The sequence below is a fragment of the Sciurus vulgaris genome (genome assembly GCF_902686455.1).
Source record: "Sciurus vulgaris genome assembly, chromosome: X".
Classification (NCBI taxonomy): domain Eukaryota; kingdom Metazoa; phylum Chordata; class Mammalia; order Rodentia; family Sciuridae; genus Sciurus; species Sciurus vulgaris.
The window spans coordinates 110,315,686-110,341,971 of record NC_136471.1 but is presented as its reverse complement, the minus strand read 5'-3'; the positions used below and the strand labels follow the sequence as shown (position 1 = coordinate 110,341,971).

At 31.8% G+C, this 26,286-nt stretch overlaps 1 protein-coding gene across 5 annotated transcripts in view; it reads right to left on the bottom strand.

Annotated features, from left to right (window-relative positions):
• Positions 1 to 26,286, bottom strand: part of DMD (dystrophin) — a 2,089,750-nt gene that overhangs the window by 1,241,377 nt on the left and 822,087 nt on the right. For all 5 annotated transcript variants that reach the window (XM_079122792.1, XM_079122788.1, XM_079122791.1 and 2 more), the window contains 4 exons: positions 15,029 to 15,151; positions 12,640 to 12,777; positions 9,753 to 9,905; positions 8,708 to 8,890 (listed from right to left, as the gene is read on the bottom strand). In XM_079122792.1, coding sequence (XP_078978918.1) covers positions 8,708 to 8,890; positions 9,753 to 9,905; positions 12,640 to 12,777; positions 15,029 to 15,151 — 597 coding nt within the window. The remainder of the gene's footprint in view (positions 1 to 8,707; positions 8,891 to 9,752; positions 9,906 to 12,639; positions 12,778 to 15,028; positions 15,152 to 26,286) is intronic.

The following is a 26,286-nucleotide window of genomic DNA, read 5'->3' as shown; positions in this document are numbered from 1 at the left end:
CTAAAAACCTTGGTTATAGATTTTATGAAGAAAAGAATTAATGGTGAAGGCACTGGTGAAGTGTGTGTGTGTGTGGTGTGGGGTGTCAGAGAGAGAGAAAGATTGACCAAGAGTACTTCTGAGTAAAGACTTGAAGGCAAAAGATTTGAAGTGAGTGAATAGATGGGGAAGAGTATTTCAGGAAGTTTGATCAGATTTATATCTGATGCATATTTTAAAATGATGCCCTTCTTAATTGTGTTGAGAATAGATAAAGGAAAGTAAGCTTAGATATTTTTATGTGAAAATTGGAAAGTGTTGCCATGGTAGCTCAGGGAGGAAGAATGGTCTTGATTTTAAAAATGTAGTGGTCATCAGTTTATAAATTGTTATAAAGTCATGAGTCTGGATGAAAATGGAAGGGCATACATAATTAAGATAGAAATTGGGAAATGTCCAAGAACTGAGCATTAGAGGAAAGAAGGAGGTACCATCAATGGAGAGAGGCAAGGAATATACATAAAAGTTAGAGGTAAACTAGATGAACACCAATGAAACTCGAGGTACCTGTCACTGATGTCCAACATTAGTTCTCTGATGTTTAATGTAGGAAATAGGCTATTTTATACATAGTAAATATTTCTTTAGGTCTTTTCTATTTCTTTACCTTTTTTTGTTGCTTATTCTTCCTTGCTGCTTAAATCTTCCATCTCTGGTCATTTTCCTGCTTAGAAAGCAATTCCAATGTCCTTTAAATGAGAATCTATGCTAATAAACTGAGCTTTTATCTGTCTGAAAGATTGTTACTTCAATGTTATTCTTGAAAGAGTTTCTATGAGTATACAGTTTTATGTTCATAGGGGTTATTTTTTTTTCATCACTTTTGAAAATATGGTTCTACCACCTTCTGGATATCATCCTTGCTCTAAAATCAGCTGTCATTTTAAGTGTCATTAACTCCTAAAGTGATCTGTCTATTAAGATGCATTTGGAATTATCTTTTTTTTTAATTCATCAATTTCATCATGATGGTTTTATCAGTGTATTTCTTTATTTTTCCTTTGATTTTTTTCCTCAAATTATAGTACAATTATGGGGGCTTTTATTAATTTTGGAAAATACTACATAATAACAAATCAAAAATTATCTTTTCTACTTGATGGGTAGGGTTTCCTTATTCTTCTTCATATGGTGACAGTAGACCTTGAAGTTTCTAAGTTTATGCAGGGGTTATATTTTCATCTCTGTACTAGATCTTGCAAAAGTTCACATACAACATTTGATTTAAATGATCTTGAAATCTTAGTTATGAAGCACTCAATCCAAGTTCAGTATCACTTAAGATAGTATATGCATTTATGACACAAAGGGGAAAGGTTGATTTTTAAAATATTATATTTTATCCAGAATATCCATGCATTTGAAGTGAATGAATAAGTATGTAATCTGGAAGCTGATTCTAGTGGAAAATATGCCTCTTTATTTAACTACCATTAAACTGATTTCGTAACTAGATACTAGGACAAAAATGTCATTATAGAAATGGCAACAATTGTAACCATTACAAATCTGCAAAACATAGAATCTTAACATATCTAATTTCTTTCTTAACCCTTGTAATACGTTCATTACAAAACTGAAACCGAGATGAGGAAAATTCTATAAGCAGCTAACACCCGACTGAACAATTTCCTTAGCAAACATTATTAGTCTTTTATATTCACAGTTTCATTTACCAAAGAATATTGTCTGTAAATAAGAAAATTATTTATTTTCCCAAATTCTCCAATAATGTTTCATTGGCAGTTGATAATCTTTGTTTTTATTTCAAGACAAAGAAAAAAATCTTCGCAGCAGTTATAGGAAGAAAATGTTTTCCTTCTTGTACTCAAAAGGAATTGCTTTTTGTTAGGTGATAGAAGATTTTTAAAAAAGATGCATTGTAGAGCAACAAATCTAGATTCAGGCATTATTTTATATAAACTTGCAGCCAGCAGCCATGTGATTACTTTCCTTGTAATCTCTGTTTAGAACAATTGAAAACAACAAGAAACATAATGGTATTGTGATGCATTTCCCATTTTTTTCCCTGAAGAACACTACTTCTTGACCGTGCGAACATGAATTCCATCATCAATCTGAAATGAGATTTCCCATTTCTAGAACAGTTTTCCAGATGTGAAAGTTTGTTGAATCTATTTCCCTCATAAAAATTCATATTTATGTTAACATATAAAACACCCTGAAAAATTCTAGAGTGAGGAGACTGCTTAATCCAGTGTGACCTCAATGATTTTTTGAGCAATAAATTTTTACTTTCTTTGGACTAACTCCCAAGATATTTTGGGAAGTATTTGGTTGAAGTTTGTTGTCTTCCATTTCTTGGATGTATCTTTGGATAAATTTCAATGGCATTGAAAGTAATACTCAAGAATATCATTATTGTGATCAAACTAGATGCATCAGAAAGTGCTTTGTAGATGTAAAAGTATATATTTCAATCAAAATTTTTTACAAAGTTAGGGAAGATATTCACAGTATAAAGGCGTTTTCATTTTACCAAGCTACTCACTTAATGACTAATTTAAGTAACATTTCTTGTGTCATTTAAAGTGAACCTATGAAAAAGATCAACTTCCAATCAACTTTTCAGGAACTTTTTGCAAATGTGTACTTTTCATGTTAAAATATCTCATTGCAATTACTCACAGGTAGTAAAAGCTTTCCTTTGTAATACATTTTTGAAACACTTCTAATATCACTCTTCAGCACCACAGTGATTTTTTAAGCATTTTTTTTGTCTTGTAATTTTCTTTTTTAGTTGTAGATGGACACAATGCCTTTATTTTATTTATTCATTTTATGTGGTATTGAGGATCAAACCTAGTGCCTCACACATGCAAGCAAGCACTCTAACACTGAGCCACAATCCCAGCCACAACACCACAGTGTAATTTCACTAATTTTCTCCTTCCTCAGTATACTTACTTCTAGAAGTAACTGTAATAAAACCTCCTGTTCTGAAAAATCTTAAAATCCTGTTTTGAATGCATACTTATAAGGAATATAAGTCATTTTTACAATAGAAAATATATTACAGGTCCATATTATACATCAAAGTCCTACTAAATGTTCATTCTTCCAAAATAGAAAAATGGTTAAGTATGTTATAACACCTACATTAAAATTATTCCATAAAAAAATATGTGTTGAGGTTCTGGGATAGAAATGAAGTTGCTGTGTTTAAGTGTAAAAGAAAAATTGTTATGCCTCTGTGGAGTAAAATAGCACAAAGGAAGATAAAGGTTGAGTAACAAGAGTGACAGGCAGTGGCTAGATCACACAGGCGCTCATAGGATTTCAATGAAAGGGTAATAGGCAGTGGGGTCTTGATATAACCTTATTTATACATTGGATAGAGTCTTCTTGCTTCACCAGAAAGAAACATGTAGGTGAAAAAAGACTGGAAGCAGGTTATTGAAATAACCCAAATAAGAGATGATGATATTATAGACCAATTTCTGTAATGCAGATATTGAGGAGTAGTCTGAAGAAAGATATATTTTACAGACAGATTGAACAGGATTTGAAATAATTTACATTACATTACTAATATAAAAGGTAAGGAGAATCATAGATGTGGTCTAGGTTTTTGACCTATATGTAAGATAGTGCAATTTTCTAACATCTGAAAAGCTTAGTAGGCACCAATTTATGTAGACAGTTGTAGGGGGAGAAGGTGGAGGATCGATTATGCTTGTTGTGGCTATGGTGTGTTTGAGAAGCGTATTAGGCAAACAGTGAACATCACCATCATATACTTAGTGTTTGAAGCCATAGGTTATCCAGGATAATCGAAGTTGTATTTAGAAACCAGACAATAATTTTACTTTTTCCACTAAGATATTTGTACTTTTTGGCTCCCCCTTCCTAGGACAGGCCATATATGCATGACTATTCTAAAAGTTTACTACATTTTTTTTCTCTTAAGAAACAGGATAATAGATAATAATTCATATTGAATATATTATATACGAGACATATTGTTGATGCCACCTAGAATAAGTCTCACATTTGTTGTATCCTTTTTTCATGTGGAGGTCAAATAACTTCTACATTGTCATAGTACTGTGTTTTCCTTTGTAACACTTAACAGAATTTTAGTAGTTAATCACAAGACATTTTAAAATATTCTTCTTTATAGAGACAGGAGAATTTAATACAGCTTTTTCCTCTCTTTATCCTTCCTTCTGGCTTTATTTTCCTTTTTACAGAAGAATATTGTTTAGTAATTCTTTCAATGAGAGTAATAGATAATACATTGTCATTGTATTATTTCATATAAAACTAGTTGTATGTCTGAATATATTTTGCCTTTATTCTTAAATCACAGTTACCTGGAAGTTGAAATTTGGTCTAGCATTTTGATGATTTTTGTAACATCTATTATATTATAATATCTATTGTTGATGAAAAGTCTGCTGTGAATAATGTAATCCTGTAAGTATTCTGTCTTTTGTCTTCAGCAGCTTTTATTATACCTTCTTAGTCATCTGATGTTCTGAGTTTCATTCAGAGTTATCCAAGTACGGATTCACTTTTGTATATTCCACACTGGTAGAGCTTTGCTCAATCTGAGGACTCACGCAAATTGGAATTTATTAAGTGTCAGTCATTTATATAAAATATTGTTTCTTCCCCATGCTCTCCATATCTGCAATCTGAAATTAGTTATTCTTTTCTCCACATCCTGTATGACTTTCAGCAAAGTAAAGACTTTCCTTAGCATCTCTTTATTATTTTCTATTATGGATCCACTTTTTAAAAAGTTGTTTTTTCAATATTTTATTTCTAGAGTTTTACATATCTTCCTGCTAATTTTTCAGAATGGTCTGTTCACGAATAATTTTCATTTTTTTTTTACTTTGGGATATTAGAAATATTTATTTTAATATTATTTTCTGATTGTCCTCTTTAATTTCCTTAGGTGTACATTTGATTTTTTGTTTATTTTATGCTAATATCAATTATAAAAAGACTATTTCTGCACATTCATTGTAAATTTTACTCCATGAGCTTACTTTGTACAGAAGTTCCACGTGAGCCTTGGGTTGTGGTGGTATCCCTATTGTGCAATTTTGTGGTTGTATTTCCTTAGGATATCTGAGGATAAACTGCCAAATGCTACAATTAAGTCTACAAAAAATGTATTATAATTTTTCAGAGCCCTTATTATTTTAGTTTCTTATCTTGCTCTTCACCTTCCTGTAGAAGATAGGAATTCAGGAGGAACTCCAACAGCAAGTTCATACAGAATCACATCCTTCATTGATAGTCACCAGCTTTGTATGAAATTTCCAGCAAATATTCTGGGACTCTAGACAAAACTACCCACCCATAGATTATTGTATCTAATATGTAACTACACTAAAAAAATGTATCAGATATCTGTTAATGTTTTCAACAAATGGAACATGTAGATTATTATGTTTTTTTAAATTTTTGTTGTAGATGAACACACTATCTTTCTTTCATTTACTTATTTGTTATGTGGTGCTGAGGATTGAATCCAGTTCCTCACATGTGCTAGGCAAGCACTCCACCACTGAGCTATAACCATGGTCCCACATACTGTGTTTTTAATATAATGTGTCTTCCAGTGTTTTACATAGAAAGAAAAAGAAAACTTTGACTCATTGAGCCCACAATGCAGCAGGTGTTTTACAAATATTACCTTGGTTCATTCTCACTGATATCCTTATTCCCATTATACCCATGAGGACAATGAGACTAAGAAAGGTCAACCCATGATCATACAGCTAGCAGAACAAGTCACTGGGATTTAAATTAAGGATTATTTGATCCCAAATTTGTTCTTTTTACTAGATCACACTGCTATAATGCATCCTACAGAAAGTTCCTCATGTTCAGTTTCCAATCAGTGCTTGATCATGAACAACCTAGTCTCTAAATCAGGAAATATATTCTGAATGCTTATTTTTCTAAGTAGGATAAGAGTTTCCTCCTGGTGAATACATGGGGGCCTCTTTAAATTGCCTTTTTCCTTGTCTGTTGTCCCTTCTTAATGGTCTCCTGTTTGTCCTGAGAACCTCTGTTTATTGATATAGTATATTACGCATTGATGTGCACTCCTGTCTGGCTAAGGGCTGCTTCGTGGCTCCCTCAGACAAAGTCCCAGACCTTTTCTGAAATTTACTATGCTCATATTTAACTCTGACATAAACACCTATGTGCATTAAATTTACACTGCTTAGCCCATTTCTGAGTCTTCATCTATGAAATAAAGACAATTAACTTTTCATTTTAAACTTAGCTCTCAAATACTGGGCACTTTACTGCCTACTCTCTTGAATTGGTACTGTCAAGACACTGAAGACAAACTACAAATCTCAAGTTTATATCTAGAGAGAGCAGAAAGAGACCACTGAGGAGAAATAAAGATGAGAGAAACAGAAAGAGAATGAAGGGGAGGTAAGGAATTTTGAAGCCATGACAATCTGTACTAAAATGAGGGCCATGGTACAATTATTTCACAAACAATTTCTCAATTAAGCTGTTAATTTGTAGCTATCTCAAATGACTCCATTGTGGAAGAATTGGGAAGCAAGATTCTAATTAATGTCCACCGTAAAATCAGCTTTTCAAATACATTAATGATCAGTGGAATACAAAGATACATCTTGGCTATATCTGTTTCTATTTACATATTTATGTATCACTCTACCTATCTACCTATATTCTATCATCCTTCAGTTATAACTAAATCCAATTCCAAATATAATCATGATATTGATTATAATTCATACATGTTTGATTACATCTATCAACATGGACAATCAAGAGTTAACATCAACCGGGCTTAGTGGTGCATGCCTATAATCCCAGTGGCTCCCAGAGGCTGAGGTAGGAAAATCGAGAGTTCAAAGCCAGTCTCAGCAAAAGCAAGGCACTGGGCAACTCAATGAGACTCTCTTTCTAAATTAAATACAAAATAGGGCCGGGTCAAATACCATTGAGTTCAATCCCTTGGACCTCCCCCTGCCACCCCCCCCCCACAGAAAAAAGAGTTAATATCATAGTAGCCCCCTTCATACAGACCTAAATTTTCAAACTTTCACACAAAAAAACCTCAAGAATAGTTTATTTAGATATAAATCAATTAAATATAAATCACTAGTAATTTAACTTGATTAGGTTGTTAACAAATTTTGATCTGGCATATTGGGTGTATTAAGAAATAAGGAAAATTGAAATGGAGAAAAGAGTTGGTCAGATAATTCAATGCAAAGGACTTCTGTGTAAATGACCTATTAAATAAAGGCAAAACTATTTTAATAGATTTTTCTTTATGGTTGCTTTAATCTCTCACTTCATTTTGCATCTGTACATACAGGTTTCTGTTAGTGTAAGCTTGAGTGACTGATGACATATTATGTTCATAACATCTAATATGAAAAATAGGCTAAAACATTCAATCAACTAGAATTAGACATAAAATGTAATACAATTTCAATCTTTTTTAGATTGTTCCTTCCAACTTCTCAGAATATTCAGCTGCTGTTAAACTTTGGGTCACTGGATTTCATAGAAAACAGCATATAAATGAATTTTTTTAGTATAAAAAGAAATGAAAATATGTAGCATATATCCCTCATAGTTTATAGTTATGTTAATTGTCTTAGACACATTTTAAGTATACACCATATTAAATGCAATCAACAATATCACAAAAATATTCCCAAGAAATCTCATTTATGGGCCAAACCACATGCATTTGTCATTTACATAGGCCAAAATTGTTGAATGTCTGTTTGCTTCATATTGTTCAACCCAACATAATTTTAAAGCTTTATCATCCAAACTTTTACATCCTGATCTTTTGATGTATTTTGTTGGATAATTACAGATTGTGGTCATTCCTCTTCACCTTAGAAGAACCCACAATGGAACAGAAAATGTATCTGTCAGAAAAATCTTTATAGTTTGTAACTTATTACAAATAAGGAAATAAGACCAAGATGACAATTTTAATTGCCTTTCGAAAGAGAGAACCATAAACTTTCCATTCAGTTGTTTAAAAGAAGTCATTCCTTTTCCTTTTGGCTTGTACCATTTCTGTAATGACATTATACGGTATTGTTCATTTGACATCAGTTTCCAACCATCTTACAAGGCACCAAGTTTTTCTAATAATCACTGTGACCTAGTAAGAAGTTAACCAGGTTTAAAGCTAAGCTATTATTCTGTAAGTCAATAAGATAAGACCTTTAGTAGGTTGATATGAGAAGATATTTCACAAAATATGGGTTATTTACCAAGTATATACAGTAAGAAAGTAAAATTAGCATGGGATGATCTCAGGAAAGCAATACATATTTCTGGATCAGACACTGAAAGTAAATGTATGATAAATTGACAAATTCACATTGCCAATGTTATGAAAAATGATGCAGCAAAAAAAATTAAGATGTATTTTTCATTTCTGTTTAGGGGGGTTCTCCTATTAGCTGTTAATTTATTATATTTTTAATCTTCAAAACGAAGCACTAGTGTTACAGAAGCCCAAAGTGAGGGAAACTACTCACTTTCAAAATGCACATAAGAAATTTGAAATTGCACCTGGATTTTTTTGTATTGTTGTTAGTAGGCCTCTGTTAATAGAGCAGTAGTTGCAAACACATATGTGGGTTTGCCAGTAACAACTCACAATTTGTGCAAAGTTGAGTCTTCGAAACTGAGCAAATTTGCTCTCAATTTCCCGCCAGCGCTTGCTGAGCTGAATCTGAGTTGGCTCCACTGCCATTGCGGCCCCATCCTCAGACAAGCCCTCAGCTTGCCTACGCACTGCATTCAGCTCCTCTTTCTTCTTCTGCAATTCACGATCAATTTCCTATTGAGCAAAACCAATACAGGGCCCAGGGCAGTTAGCTAACCACATCAACCAACCTGCAAGCAGCAAACACTTCTCTCAGAAATTTCATAGGCTGTTGTTCCTTTATTGTCATCTTTCAAAATTTACAAATATGGAAGGTGTCACTGTCATCCTCACTCAATAATCCAAATGTTGTTTCAATTATCACTTGAATGTTCAGTTTTAGACATTCTAATTTAAGAAAATACTAAATTGATCTAACATTTTCTTTCTTCTGATTCCTCTGGTGCTTTGCGGGTTGACCCACATTGGAGTGATTACTCATTATTTTTTAGGGACCATCCATATAGAATGTAATTTTGAGGGTAAGTGAGTATTTATTTTCTTTTTAAAGTTTTGAGGAACTCAACAGAGAATGAAGCAAAATAAAAAGTGTAAAATAATAATGGAAAAAACATCTTCAGACAATATGCAAATAAATCTATAGAGATTTGACACTGATGTGTGAAGATGCTCTGATGAAATGAATGTGCTAACATGAGAAAGAAGTCGTCCATATACCGATAAGTCATTAGTTCATCTGGAACAAAGATACACAAAGTCAATTACAATTATACCAGAAAACAGGACATTTCTTAATTCATTTTACATTGTCTAAGAGCAAAACATTTTATTCATTCAACAATACGTCAACTGAGTAACATTTAATACAATACATTTACTAAAACAAAACACAATACAAAGAAATGCATCAAATCAAAGAGAACATTAATAGAGGCAACAAGAACAGTAATATTTTAAAAATGATCCTCACAGGTTAAGTTAAAGCAATTAAATTGTAGCAATAAAATCTAGTATTGACATTCTAAAACAACATTACCTTTATTTTCCTTTCATCTCTGGGTTCGGGTAGACTGGCTAATTTTTTTTCAATGTCATCCAAGCATTTCAGGAGATCATCAGCCTGCCTCTTGTACTGATACCACTGATGAGAAATTTCTAGAGCCTTTTTTCTTCTTTGAGACCTCAAATCCTGTTCATGGTGCAGATATTATTAAAATATCAATATATATGTATAGTACACTTCTGGCTGTAGTTATTTATAAAAGTAACTTGAGTCCCTCATCTTTTTGTACACTTGTTAAAAGCACATTTAAATGTAAAACATACAAATAATTTAATTATGTATTTACATGGCAAGGTCTAGATACAGAAGCTAAGAAACCTGAACAACACACTTAAAGATTTTTCTCTTAGCATGTTCAAACTTGTTTAGAAATCACATCATATTTAATTAATTCTTAATAAGCTAAATAAATTGTTGTGTACTCTATGTGGAACAGTTTAATATTTTAACACAATTCACTTAACTAGATAGTTGCAAAAGCAGTGAGTCTGTATTTGACTTTTAAAATACATAAGATTCTAAAATTTACATGTTAACTCCTGGGCTCATTCACAAAATATTAAGTTTATATAGCCAAGTAGCATACATTCACGGTTTTAGAAATACCTGCAAGTAAAAGTTTCATAGGCCAGTAACACTGAGTGATTGAAAATATAAAGTCATTTTAGTTATGAGAATTTTTCAAGCTATATATATAGAAGAATGACTATTGTCCATTTAATTATAAATATAAAGATGGCAATTTAAATATTTTAAATTTCAGTGTTTTAAAATTACAAATTATCTTTCTTTCAAGGCTTACATAGCCAACTTTGTATTATCACACCAAATCATGTTCAAACTAAGAAAAATTTAACTATTTTAAAAAGAAATGAGAAAGATGGTTTTGAAACAATCTGATGAGACACACAAGGGTGCTGGTTTAATGAATCAACAAAGGGGTGACATTAATCATTTTGCTCCTACAAGCACACTCAGTTTTCCCTGATCAATAGAATTAGTTAGAATGCCATTTTATAACTCATGGGACCATAAAAAGCTCTGAATAAGCTTTCATTTCTTCAAAGAGGTAGCCATTAGGATATTACATACCAATTTAACTCCAACTAAAGAAAATACCAAATATCAAAGGGTGCCTTAAAAATACATTGCATTGGAAAGTTTTGACCTTCATTGGAATATTTCAAAGGACTAACATTGGAACTACTTGGCAGATTAACATAGTTACTGCAATTGGTGGTGTAAATTGGTTCTGCCAGTACAATTGATGATTTTCATTAAACATCTATAGGATAAATTTGCAAGAATGATGAAGATTTCCTTCTATATTTTGCTTAAACGTGGGGATATGAAATTTACTGCAGTTTACATTTTATGTTGTCTTTCTAAACCTCCTGTGGAGGTAATAAGTGCCCACATGGAGTCAAAAAGGATGCTGCTTTTTTCAAAGGTACCAAGATACAGCCACATGAACGAGAATTGAGCTGTGCCTTATTCGTGATACAACTCACATCTCTGCCAAGAGAAAAGGACTTGGTAGTCATGAATCTGAAACTCCTATTTCCTAAGCACAAAATGATGTGTAATATGCAAAAAATAGAGGTATTATATAGATTTCTTAATAGGTATGCCAGATAACCATTAAACACTGCTGCTCAGTAGGACACATATCATCCATATGACCAGTATAGATGCTTCTGAAAGCTTGGTCACAGTCACAAAGGTGTGAGTTACAGAGTTTTCTGATTTTCTGAATCCATTTGATTTGCTTTTGCACTCCCCTCCAGGAAGAAGCCTTTTCTATTTACTATATTTATCAGCAGTTTTACCTTCGGAGCACCTGCTGGCCAATTAGACTTTCCTTGTGGATTCCTTACAGGCACAATATTGTATAATTACATTCTCAGCAGTGTTTATTTGGTTGACTATAGGGAAACAGGTTTTATCCTCTCATTTGCATACAGAAAGCAGACTTCATCCACCTACTAGGTGGATCTACCTATACAACTACATAACTCTAAAAGAGTGATTTACAATGAAGAGCTTGGCAATTAACAGAATTAGAAAATCAGCCATGCATGCAAATAGTGAATATTGCAAAGCATATACAAAAAAGGTTTTACAAAACTTTTCACACGTCCAGTCTCATCTCAAGAACTTCCTAAACATTTATTATTATAGGTAAAAAATCAAGTTTATTCTGTTCTTTCTGCACAATCCAGATGAGTCACGTGGGTACTTGAAGCCATACACTACCGCTGCTTAATATGAAAGTAGTAGTTCTTCTTCAAGGGCATTACAAATATTTTTGAGGATCCCTATATAAATGAAATTAGACTTTTGTAGATGCTTAGTTAGTTGCAAAGAGTGACTCTCTTAAAAGCACAATATACTTTATTTTTGAGCAAAATGAGGAACATCCAAGCAGATTAACACAGTTACTGCAAGTATTAGGACACCAAAATCCTGGACTTACTATAAAATTTTTAAAAATGGAGTAAAGGAGGCAGGAAAAAATAAGAAAATATATGTTGGTTATTCTGGTAGTTAAGGAAGGTTTTTCAACACAAATACAAATATAGCTTATAAACTATATTAGAAAATTAAATGTATAAGTCCTATGAATGATACATTTTGATCTTTCAATATTATTCAGAAAAATCTGAAAACATCTTTTAAGCAACACAGCTTTAAAAATTAGAAAACACACAAAAATGCTAAATAAAGCACACATATGAACAGAAAAAAAGTGAATTTTGTGACTAAGTTTCTTAATCAGATTTTATTTATGCACAAAATATTTTACCCTACATATGAAAAAAACCACAGGCAAGGTATATTATAATTTTAGCTCTAATACCTTGAGAGCATTATGTTTTGTCTGTAACAGCTGCTGTTTTATCTTTATTTCCTCTCGCTTTCTCTCATCTGTGATTCTTTGTTGTAAGTTGTCTCCTCTTTGCAACAATTCTTTTACAGTACCCTCATTGTCTTCACTCTGATTAAAAACAACAAGTACAGTCTTCATTTTGGTTTTTTTTTTTTAAAAAAAGCTGTACAATGTTAACAGAGATAATAAAACATGTTATTTAAACACACACAAAAAATCCAATTTTAAAACTTCCAGGGAATGTTCTTATAAGATACAATGGTTATAGCTTTTCTTTTTTATTTTGTGCTTTAGATTTTAAAAGAAGTAAGTTTCTCTCATCTAGTTCTATAGAACACAATTTTAAGGGCATATGTAGGAAGAGGAAGGAGTAAGGTACTTTCTCATCAGAATAAGTGAACTGCTTTGAAAGTATATTTTTTACTTTTTTAGTAAAGTTCTAGAAATTAAAGTTTGTAGAAGTAAACTAACATTGTCAGTTATAATGTTAACTCATCCATATAGGTAAATGGATGTGTACGTGTGTATGGGAAATGGCAAAAAATTTTAAATACCAATGGGCTACTAAATGAAAATATTTACATTTAAATGTATAGTAATTTTGATCTAATAATCTGTTTTATATTTGAAACCTTAGTGTCCATATTTAGGACATGGGGAATTTGTGAAAAATGATGTTGCAAATTGCTGTCAAATATTGCAAATAATTTATAAAATTTCATAGTATGTGTTAATTTTAAATAAATATTAAAATATGAATTTAAAAAAGGGCTTCAAAAGTTTTCAATGTGTAATCTGTTTTCTCACTCCAAAAACAATATTTTAAGTTTATATACTTAGAAATGAAATTATTTGAATACATGCTGGACTAATATAGGTACATCTGGGACCATTTGGTTTTTCATCTCTAATTTCCTATTTTTCAATTTAAATTAAGGAGGTTTACCATGCAATGCTACTGAAAGTATGCAATGCTAAAGATAAAGAATGACCAAATCATATGTTTAGCTATTTATGTATTGTTATTATTGTATTAGATGTAATATATTTAAATCAATACACGACTGAGGACCTACTGATTTTGCTTAGAAGAAATGATATTTTTCTAAGATTTATTATTAGTCTAAAATGTATAACATAATACAGACATGTATTCATAGTCTATAAAAGACCTTATTTCATTATGCCTTTCAAAAATCCGCAGCATTTTCTAAGTCTAAGGACAAAAATCAAACAAAATATATTTCACTTATTTCCCCTTAACGAGGTAAGGGCTTTAGGGCAGTGTTTGTGGTCAACCCAAGAGGCAAGCAGCACTTTTTCACCTTGGTGCCCTCTGCTTTCTTCTTTGACATGAAGTAGAGGTAGTAGGAACTCAACATCTTGGAAAACCTCTTCTTGTCTTTCTTTCCACGAAATGAGTTGGCAAAGCCACCAAAGCCCATACATGGGGCCTGGGGTGGCTCCAGAAAATTAGAATTGATACCAGTGGGAACTAACAGTGGTGGGTGAAAATACTTTTTCCTATTACTTCACATGGCTATTTTCTAAAATTGATATATTGCCTTCTGAGGTCACTTGCAAGCATTGTTTGAGAAGATTCTAGCATTGATACATCTCCTGAAAGATGCATGTAAAGGTTAAAAATGCCACAGAGGTGATGGCAGTGGAAGAGGAGTAAAAACAAACTGTGGAAAGGAGGGTGAAGGGAAGAATAAGTCAGTGAATAGAGATGTGATGCAGAAGTAATTAAGCCAGAGAGAAACATCAAAGGCATCTTGAAATTAATTTGGATTGAAGGAGAATGTTCTTAGTTTATAAACAGCCTGCATGGTCATATTTCTTTACTCCTATGAAATAAGCAGCATGGCATATTTTAATTGTATACTAAACTATTTGCTCAATTTTTTTTTTGTTAAAAGCCCTTTGTGGGAAACTTTAGTAAATTAAAAATGTGCATTGTGTGAAATCACCCCTTCTATGATTAAATACATGACTGACACAAAACATCAGCTATCTACGATAGCTGAATTTCTTATTAAATTTCTAGTTTATTTTCTGATTGACTCTTTATTTGTATTACATATTTGCCCTGAGTTAAAAAACAACACAGATCAAAATAAATTTAACTATATGTTAGAGTATGTAAGTGCTCCTATATGACCAAACCATCGTAATTTGGCATTTGATAGAAAAGGTCAACAAGAATACTTCGCTTTTCTAAAAATCATTAGAATCACACAATGTGTGATCTATATTCTGAGAATTCAGTTGGAGACCTGAAGTATATAATTTATTTCTAAATATTTTTTTCATTTTCACTCCTAGTTCATTCACACTTTTATCACAACCAATTTACCATATCTTTATTGAAGTCTTCCTCTTTCAGATTCACCCCCTGCTGAATTTCAGCCTCCAGTGGTTCAAGCAATTTTTGTATATCTGAGTTAAACTGCTCCAATTCCTTCAAAGGAATGGAGGCCTAAAAAAAAAGATAGTGCTAATTTAAATCAAAATTACTTTTTATTAGAAACACATACCAAAAGAAATACATTTATTCAACCTCCTGTGGCTAAACTAATGACATGCATTATGTTTCCATATTATATTTTATGAAGGATTTGAAATACGACTGGGAAAGTACCTGCAGATGCAAATAAGAGCAAACATTTAACATCACCAGAGCTGAACATACATGCAAGATAGTGCAATTCATCATTCTGTGGTATCAAAAAAGGCAATTTACATAAATTTTACTGGACTAATTTTTTATATTCTAAAGTCAAATTCAATCTTATCTTAAATATTCTGATATAAATACCATTTGAGCAAATATGTCTTATCGAATTTACTTCCTTCATCAAATAACAGTAACCTCAGATAGCGATGTATAATTGTCACCCTATCCTTAGAAAAACTACATGGCAATCTGCTCATATATTTCAAATGTCATTTTTAGCATGGTAAAATTGACAAGCATGCTCTTCTAAGACAAACAATGCCATTAGCTTGCCTTCAGGAATGTTTTCTTAGGTGTCACAAATAAATTCACATGAATGAACTCAGAATATTTAACATAAAGGGTCTATCTTTTCCAACCTTTACAAATATCACAGTTTAATTTTGAAACTTAGATTGACCAGTTTCAAAAAACTTGAGTATCCCTTGATTTACTTCATGAAACACATGAAAAGGAGTGATGAATGGAAAGACATTGAAAATCAAGTATTCAAATGGTAGGGAATATTTAATCATTAATGTTCTGTTAATAAAATACACTTTTACTCTCTCAATCTTTATTCTGTACTTAATTTCTTCCCATTATAACACTAGAAAATACATTATGCTGGATATCTTTTCAAAACCCAGAGATGAAATATAGAAATCTGGTTTTCTTCAGAGCTATTTTACTTGATGGAACTAATTCAGAAATAACTCCCAGTGTCTTATGCCCATGATGACTACATTCACCAACTTTGATCCCCACAGTTTCTTTCCCAGTCACATTCTCAGCCATAGGTTTTCTCTATTTTTATTAGATGCAAACAGCTAGAGAACAATAAGGGTAAGTATTAAAGGACATGCCAAATATCTAATGGTAGTCTGTTACTAATGAATAAGTGAATAACCAAATGGTATTCATGGGCACATGATTCTCACATGCATCATGAATAAACATGTATCATCTAGGCACTTCTATACAACCCAGAAAGGATCTATGGGATCTTTTAAAATGTGACTTGATATAATACTCATTTTTATGTTCCTATGATCATTGTCATTGGGAATGTAATAATTACTTTAACTATTACAGGATCCCATGAAAATATTGGAGAGGGAAGGAGAGGTAGGGGATTGGCGGAAGTGAGGTGGGACAAGAGAAGGGAGGGATTGTGGAATGATACTGACTAAACTGCTACATGCATTAATATGTCATAATGAATTGCAACTTCATGTGTGGCTAGAAAGCACCAATTAGAAAAACAAATAAATGGAAAGTAAGCCTGTAAATAAAGGAGGAGGGAGGAGGGAAGGAAAGGAGAAGTACTGGGACTGAAATCAAGCAAATTCTATTCTATGCATGTAGGAATGTCACAACAAAACACACTATTACATGTAACCCTAATGAACTAATAAAAACAATATTAACAATGATACTATAGAAGGGAAATCAATAGACTAGAGCAAGTGGTTCAAGGGGAGGGAGGAGAAGAAGGAAAGGGAAGATAGTAGGGAATGAAATTGGTTAAATTATGTGTATGTATGAATATGAATATGGCATAATGAATGCCACTATTATATGTAATTCATCAATAAAATTTTAAAAAATATACTCCAAGGATGTTATTCTTAGCATACTTCTCTAGTTTAATCATCATATACTGTTCAAAGGATTATAAAAGTAAAATGATGACCACCCTTGTTTTGATTATCATTCTTTATAATTATAACTACACAATACCAGTTTGATAGTGTTTTATGTTATTAAACTGTTGGTCACATTTGCTGATTTTTAATAAGGGCAACTACATTTTTTCTATATGATTTTGTGAGTATACAATGATAAACAATGTTTAAAATAATTTTTATTTAATACTTGGATGTCAAAAGAACATGGCTATATTTGCAGTCAGATTTACCTGTTTGGTCTGCCTGCTTCCTCTCTAGCTTACCTTCTCTCCATACTCATAGTATTTTCAGAGGCCCCAAATTTGGACCTCTGTATCCTTTTCCCAATGCTTCTCCCATAATAAACTTTATTTTCTTCCATGATGTTAGCTTCCATGATGTTAAACAATATGTACCTCTCAAATTGTTATAAAGCCAAGAAGCTGTGACCTTACTTCTGAATTCCAGTCTAGATTCTCCATTGGGCAGCTAATGTCTCACCTGAAGTTCAACATACCTAGAACTGAGCTCCTTATCTTCCCCCAAACTTCTGACAATACCAATTTTCTTACTTTTGTTAATAGACCATTTTTTCTTAGTTATCCATATTTAAAGCACAAGTCATGTCATTCATTCTTGAATCTTTTTCTAATAAGTATCAGGTAAGTGTTAATTAATTTGCTACGATCCACTTGCTTTGTATTCCCAGGCCCATCATCTTTCTGAGCCCTCACACAGGATAGGCAACCATTTTCAGACTGGAGTACAACCTCCTTCCTGCCAAACCAGTTCCAGCCTATGCACAGTGATTAGGTCATTATGTCATCAAAATAGTTACATTTTGCTACTCTGTTGTTCCAGAACCATATGCATCTGAGTACAGAGAGAATAAAGTTCAAACTCCAGGATGATAGTGAAGGCTTCCCTTCCCACAGACCTTATTTTAGTGTTCCCAATATAGTTTTCTCTCACACACATTGAGTGATCTGTTATTCCTCCTCAATTACTTTAAAATGCCTTTGATCTTACGGTGAAGAACACAAGCTATTGAGTGAGAATGCATAGATTGGAAATGAGCTCTACTCTTTTTTGAGGTGAGGGGCCTCACAAGTTATTTTCTTTGAGCCTCAGCTTCTTTATTTGTAACACCAGGATAAGAATATCTACCTCATAAGGCTATTATGAGAATCAATTATGTTAGAATAGTAACTGGTATGTAATAAATGATCAGTAAACATTGGCTACTATTTTACCTTAAAATCCTATGCATCCATCTTATATAAATAAATTTTCACTAATCTTGGCTCATGTTGTTTCCTCTGGAAATAATACCCACACATTGCCTCAGTTCAAGACCTTCTTCTTTTGCAAACATGATTTTTGAATGAAAAACAAATACTTGTTGATGTGGTGAGTTTTTACTTTACTGAGGGATTTGACAAAATAATAAAATTCTAAAGACGAACATGAAAATATTTAAACACCAGTTTATGTTGTATCATTCTAGACAACAGAACTATTGATTTATTAATCTGTAATAATATATAAAATGGTCTTGAGGAAGATGCCAAGGGCTTTGCATTTGTTTTTTCCTGGGCAGTAGTTCTTCAAGATTTGAAGAAACAAAACTTATGCAAAAATCACAAAGTTAGTGAGATAAGTTACATGAATATCCATGAAAATGAGGCATTTTTTCTTATTCTACCAAAACTTATTCCTGCAACATAGCACTCAAAAAATATTGTCTGAAAAATAAATAAAGAATGACTAATAATGTGGTTGCAGAGTAAACATTTTGAGGAGTCATTTAAATTAAACAATTTATATGTAGAAATTTCAAAAGACCTTACTAGTTAAGAAATATATTAACAAATAGCCAAATGCTAGGAATACCATGATGCCATCTAGTGCCAAAACATGGAAGATGTTAGGTGGTACTATTAAAAATGAATAATTATTCAGGCAAGATAATGGAAAGTTAGACTTCATTAGAATAATGCATGGGGTCTAGATTTCTTGATCAAAGACAGGAAAAAGGTCATTATGCAGATTAGGGTTTGAATTATTTTGAGTAGTTCAAAATGTCTAACTAAAAGAAGTGGGCAGAAATTACTTAGAGCCTGAGTTTTAGGTAAATATGAGAACAATTTATTGAGATTGGAATATTTTCAAGCAGTAATTTTAAGGTAGTGAGTTTCTCATTGCTAAAATATATAAACAGTCTTGATAGTTTTCAAAATTATGACCCTTTTCTCATGGGTAATTTTCTTGAATTTTATCACCTTACAGTAAGTTCTCACCTCTAAAATCAGTGTTTATTGTAGCTTAAAACAAATATAATAATACTCACATGTAATTCAAATTATCTAATTGTCATAGTTAAAATTACAGGGAAAATTAATAATACATTTTATTTCACCATGTATCCAACATATGATTGGATGAATCTATAACAATAAAATTATTAATGGGATATTTTACATTCATCTTTTCATACCAAATCTTCAAAATTCATGTCTTTTATATTTCTAGCATATCTTAATTTGAAATAGCCATATTTCAAATGTAATAGTCACATGTTGTTTGTGACTACATTATTGAGTGCTATATATATATATATATATATATATATACACACTACTTAAATCACAACATGAATAAGAATCAATATCTCATTATTTGTTTGAAAATTGTTACTGGAATAATATCTTATCAAATATAGTCAAAATATGAACATTTTATTTAATCAGTGTTTATGGATTTAGCTTAGTCATGTAAAGTTAGTCTTGTTTACTTGCACTGTTTTCTGAGAGGGATTTGTGTATAGGAAAATTTACAGGAGTGTGTTTGACCTTCTGTCAGGAGTCCCATTTATGTGTAATCCTATATTGTATTGTACTATCTTTTACATGTGAATATAATGTCATTCGATTGTTAAGGATGTATGCGTTGTTTCTCTAAGCAGATTTCAATCTTTGAGGTTGGTAATATATCTTACACTACTCTGTATTTTCCAAAGCAAGTGTAATCCCATTTTGTATAGAAAAATTATTTATTTATTATAATAGTTATTAGTTTTAGAACAACCTATAAGTTGGTTGCCAGTGATTAATTTTATAGCCAAATAATCATAAGTAACACTCCAATTATTTTTGGTGTATTCTTGGCAGGATCGGACCAATATATTTTGTTTGGACATGAGGAGTTGGAAAAATCTGTTTTCCTTAAGAGATCACTAGTTCACCATTAGGTCATGAAATTCAAATATGGAAGACACTTATCTAACCAATTAATGGTTTTATATGTCATCATTTGGTTTCATAATTTGGAATTCTTATGCAACTTTATTTTAAAATGCACCATCAGAAAGCATCTATAGTTCAAAAGCTCACTCTTGTGTCACCATATTTTAAAATATGTAGTATATGATACCTGCCTTTTCAATTCAGAATTATGATAAATTATCTAAAGTAGTTGAAAGTGATGATAAATCATCTTAATTACTGGATAAATTACTTCTATTGGTATTAAATATATGACCACAGAAGAAACAGAATCACAATTATATCACATAATTGGACAGAGCACAAAAGATAGGCTTTAGAATATATAGAAAATAATCAAACAGAAGTTATAATATTGTTGGAGAATGTACACACCAAACATAGCTTTCACACAGTTATATTTTTACTTACCTTTTTATTTTAAGAACTTTAGCATGACTGTGCAGTTTTACAAAATACATATGAAGTAGAACATAGAGAAGTTTAATAAACAGATAAATGGACACAAAAGAAAGAGACAGAGAAACTGAGAAAGACAACACTTTGTTTTCCTTGATATTTTAATGTTGCTTCAAATTGCTTAACAACTATTCATTGTGCTTTGTTGGAAGATGTAAGGATTAATGAAATTTAAGGCTTTTTTGAAGTTTTGGCATTAAAGATGACTTATATAACAAGTTAACGACAAATAACAGACTGAAGGAAAGCGAAATCAATTACAAACTGATTCATTATAAATTGAAAGCATTCAAAATTACTCAGATACACTTTATCAATATTAAAATGTAAGTTTTCCTTTAGTTAAATATTACTTCATCATGCATAAATACACTATCAAAATAATGACTGTGTTCACACAGACAGCAAAATAAACATTTGTTCTGGACTATGAAATCTCAGTAATCATGATTAATAACCACTATATTGGAATTACACTAAAATCTAAATTGAAAATAAATAATCCAAGTGCTACAGATTGGTTTAAAATTGTTTCAAATCAATCACTCTCCTCTTTCCATTCTGCAGCTTTGAAAATTTATTTATCATTACAATATTAGTATAAGAAAATAGGAAAAGAATAATTCATAGCAACCAAATAATAAAGTTTCAAGGACAAGTAACATCCTGTAATACAGAAAAGACAGACTACCGACATGATATGAAGCATTATTTCAAATAATTCTATCTGTAGAAGAAATAAAAGTTACAAAGATAAACAAAAGTATTGGAAAGATTCGATATCTGTTAGAACAAAGATAATCAAATAATGTGTAGACTTATTCACTATCTTATTTTAAATTCAGAATAAACAATAAGGAAATATAGGAAGTAACTTACAAATTAAACAAAAAAACTCAAAATAGTGAAATTTCACTGGTTGCATTCTTTTGATATTAGGTAAGGTACTGGTTTAATGCTTTGATGATGAAAATTTGAAAATGTGGCTAATTTGTGAGGGTAACTTAGGGACATTAACCAATGCATACATATTGATTTTGAATTGATGAGAATGATTTCATGGTTACACATCTCAAAATTGTATAAATTGTATACAAAACATACATTGGTTGGTTAGTATATACTGGTGGGTCAAGAATAAGCCCACTGGCTACTCTTATTAAGAGTAACTGGAAGGCAGAGTTGGGGTTGTAGTTCATTGGTAGAGTGCTTGCCTACCACATGTGAAGCACTGGGTTTATCCTCAGCACCACATGAAAAATAAAAAATATAAATAAAATAAAGGTTTAAAAAAAGAGTAAGTAGGAATACATCTCTATTTCATGGTTATATCAGTTTGGTAGTTGCAAATGAAATTGAAGAGGGAAAGTTTCACTCTAAAATACATGGGGGGTGGCGACAGATAAATTAAAAGCAAAAATATAACACTTTGGACAATTTAGTAGTTTTGACATCCTCTGGATTTAGTTTTCTTCCTTTTTCTTTGTTTCTCCCTTCTCCTTCACTCCTTACACCCTTATACTTTCTGTTCAATTATTTGATTTTAAAATACAGAAGCGTACTGAAATCCCTGTGTTTGAAGAAAAATTGAATGTGTTTACAATACCACATCCTAGTCCAACAAAAAATACTTGCTGACATAAATAGATGTACTAAACTCTGCTAGGAATCAGCTAACTGGAGTGGGCAAAGCAATGGATTGGGAGCTAATATTTTCTACCCAGGTGCTCTGTGAGAACTTGGGCAACACACTGCCTCTCTTACAGCACTTCTATAAATATCTAAATATCTGAAAGTCTCTGATCCGAAAAATGTATACTTTGAATTTGCTCACCCTGATAAGGAAAATAATTTTCCTTTTTAAAGTACCACAATCAGGAATTGCCAAATAGCTTCAAAAATTTCAAATGTCATGCTAATAAGAACCAGTTAGTTTTATCAAATGACTGCTAACCAAACTCAATTACTTATCTACTTTGAAATATTTTAAATGATTATAAAATAGATTTATTATCAAAGTTTCAAAGGATTAGCCTTGTTATTGGGAAAAGCCAATTAAAAATGTGAGAGAATAATGTTAGCATAGAAATTATGTTGATAAGTTCATTTCTTTCTTATTTAAGTTAAATAAAATTAGCAGATATTTATATTCTTTGAGTATTAATCTGTCACTGTTACCTGAGGCTATTAGCTGTATTACATATTTATTATTAAATATTTAATTTTATACCACAGTTTTTATCTATGCTTTTTAAAATTTCTTTGTAGAAAAATTTATTAAAAAGGTATATTTATATAACAAGAATAACTGTTAAATGGGCTGTCATCTGACAGAAAAGGTGTCACATTAGAACATGATTAGAAACAGATTGCAAAAGGGGAAATGTTTATATGTATTAATAAAACCAATCACAGAAATTTAGATTTTAATTAAATTTTTCAATCTAATAAATATTAATTTGACATTTCAGATTATATTTATGAGTTGCATCACTTCTTTCACCCTGATGTTTAGGAAATCCAAAATATATGCCTAAATTATTGTTCAAATGTTTTTCATGTATAAAACCACATTTTAAGATAGATTAGATCCAACCATGTTTCTTTTTCTTGATATATTCTGCATCATATGGAAAAGTTACTGGTTCTCTCACAGCCTTCTATAAATATCCATGAGTCTCTGATCCATAAAGATCATTTTCACATCTGCTGATAGTAACCAGAGGTTTAAAAAAACCTGACACTTCCTAATTATTACGACAATAAAATATGGATATGTGATCTCAGATTGTCCTAATTTCACTTTACAGTTGCAATACATATATATAGAAATTGCTATGTGTATTTTAGTTGCAAATTTTCAAGGCTCATGTGGAAATTGAAGAACATATGGTATCTATACTCTATAGCACATAAGTCTTAGTTAAGCATTAAAGACAGAAATCAAGTTCACTTTTATTTTGGTTAGTATGAAATTTGGGACCAATATTTTAAATTTTCTGCTACTTGTAAAGATGAACTATTCCTAAATCTTTAGAAGGGAACAATCTAAGCAAATTATGTGTATAAATTTCATAATATCTTGTAAAAAGTAACATGATTACCTACATTCATAGTGCATAGCTAGATGAAGTCTGGTGAGTTAAATTTCTTTTGACACTAAGTATTAAAAAGTGACATATGTATTGATGCATATTTGATCACTGAAATTTGTATGTAGAGTTTCTTAATCAGTCTTGAATCCTGAGCCAATTTTTATTTCATCATCTTCTTGGCCCTCATAGGTAATAACTGAACTCCAAGCTAGTCCTCAATGCCTCTAGATCAGTCATGCTCTCAGTGAGGTTTCTGGACCATTTGCACCAATATCACTTGGAAATTTATTAGGAATCCAAATGCTCAGGTTCCTTCCAAGTTTTACTGTGTTCTAATCTCTATGTGTAGGACACAGAAATCTGTTTTAACAGTCCTACAAGTACATACAAATGATTGAGACTCATTGATCTACACTGACACTTCCTTTCTCTTTGCATTGCTACTTCAATACTGACGTTATTGTTGTGTCTCATCTAGACTATTTTAATGGCCTCCTAACTAGTTTTCCTACTTTCTGTCTTATTCAGTTAAATTTTTCTTAAACCACCCCTGTATTAATTTTTCAACAGTGGGTGGGAAAAAAACCCAAACGTCAAAAACTCCTTATTGCCTAGTGAACCAAGCATAAACTATTAATGTTTTCATGACCACTTCACTGTGTGTCTAACATCTTCTTCAGTCATATGACTGGATATCCACATCTAAGCTTCAGGCCACATGCCCTTTATTTCATAAATAATATGAACTTACTCTCCATTGAACAAACTACACACTTGAACTGTTTCATAGGATTTTCCAGAATTGTTTCCTTCTCTGTGTTGCTGGAACGTGGAACATACTGAACTTACTCTAATCATTCTCAATCCAGTATCCATGAATTCATCTTGTTCCACTATTAAACAGTGATCCCCTTTAAATCTGTCACATCTTCCCTAGCAAAAGTCCCCACAGTGCCAAATATTGTAACCTAAAAATAATATATGGTTGGTCACGGTTGACCCAGATTGATCCCTTTTCCAAACTCTTGCTTCTTTAGTTCTTTAAGATCCCCTTCAACTATCATGTCCCCAAAATTTCTGAATCCCCTTCTTCAACTTGGTTTCTGGGAGGATAAAGAGGAGTAGAGGTGCCATAGGCAACAAAACAAAATTTTTTTATTGCCTTTCCATTCTCCTTTCTATGCTTTTGTTTCTTGAGAGCTTTTTTCCCTAATAGGATCCCTTGCCCCCAGCCATACCATCATGCTCAGATGCCATAAAACAGTTGAGACAAAGCATGTCTTCTTATTGATGCCATCAACTTTACTTAGGGCTCTAAAATGGTCCCAGATTTTTCTTTATAATTCTGACCCTCTCATTAAAACTACCATCTCCTTACTCTGATTTCAAATAGATTAGGAAAGATTAAGGTATTTCAAAGCCATTGAATACACTTAATTAATATAAATGAAACAGGAAGAGGCAGTATTTCATGTATTTTAAGGATCATAATGGGGACAGGCAGAACTTCCTAGGTCTTCCTAATTTACTCCATTTGATTATCTTTAAGGATAGTCCTTACAATTCAAATAGAGAAGACATGTTATCTTAGCTCCAGATCATTATAAGAGAGGTCAGAAGAAGTAGTCAGCTATTCCTCCATTTCTTTTTTCTTTTGATATTTGTCTCAATCCTAAATTTGGCCATTAAAGTCTAATAATATTTAATTATGGTAATCATTATTGATATTCATGATATGTTACCAGTTCATCTCTGCATAATAATTAACAGATTTCCTCAGTGTGAGTTTGTACATACCTTACATCATTTGATTCACATTACAATCTTGAGATTAAAATAAGACAGTTACCATCTACCTAATTTTGTAGATGGAAATGGGGCTCTGAGAGAGCGGAAATATGCATGATCATACAACTATAAATACGCTCAGCTAGTAGTCAAAGCAACTTTTGTGGCTTCAAGTTGAAAATTTTTCTTCTCACCATACTGCTCCTTCCTGAGGGCTAAAATTGCCACTACAAAGAGTGGCATGAGAACACAAAAGTCAATCTGAAACATGGATTCCAGTGCTTACTACTTTCTGAGTTTTAGAATTTCTTGCCATGGACAGTCCTCATAGGAGACCCAGGAATACTCAACTTTGCATTCTTCGCAAGTAACAATAGTAGCAGCTACCAGTGAATTTTCAGGTAAATCTTTCACTTGACTCAATCACCCATTATAGTTGACCTTTAAAAAATTATCATGAAATTTGTTCTTCCACTGTTTATGATCTACGCATATTCAGTACCAAACTATTTTTAATTTGTTTTATCACCATAGGTTTTCCCCAGAATATTCTTCTCTGCAAAATTAAGTCAAAGATTCAACCATAGTAATGTCATAGTCAT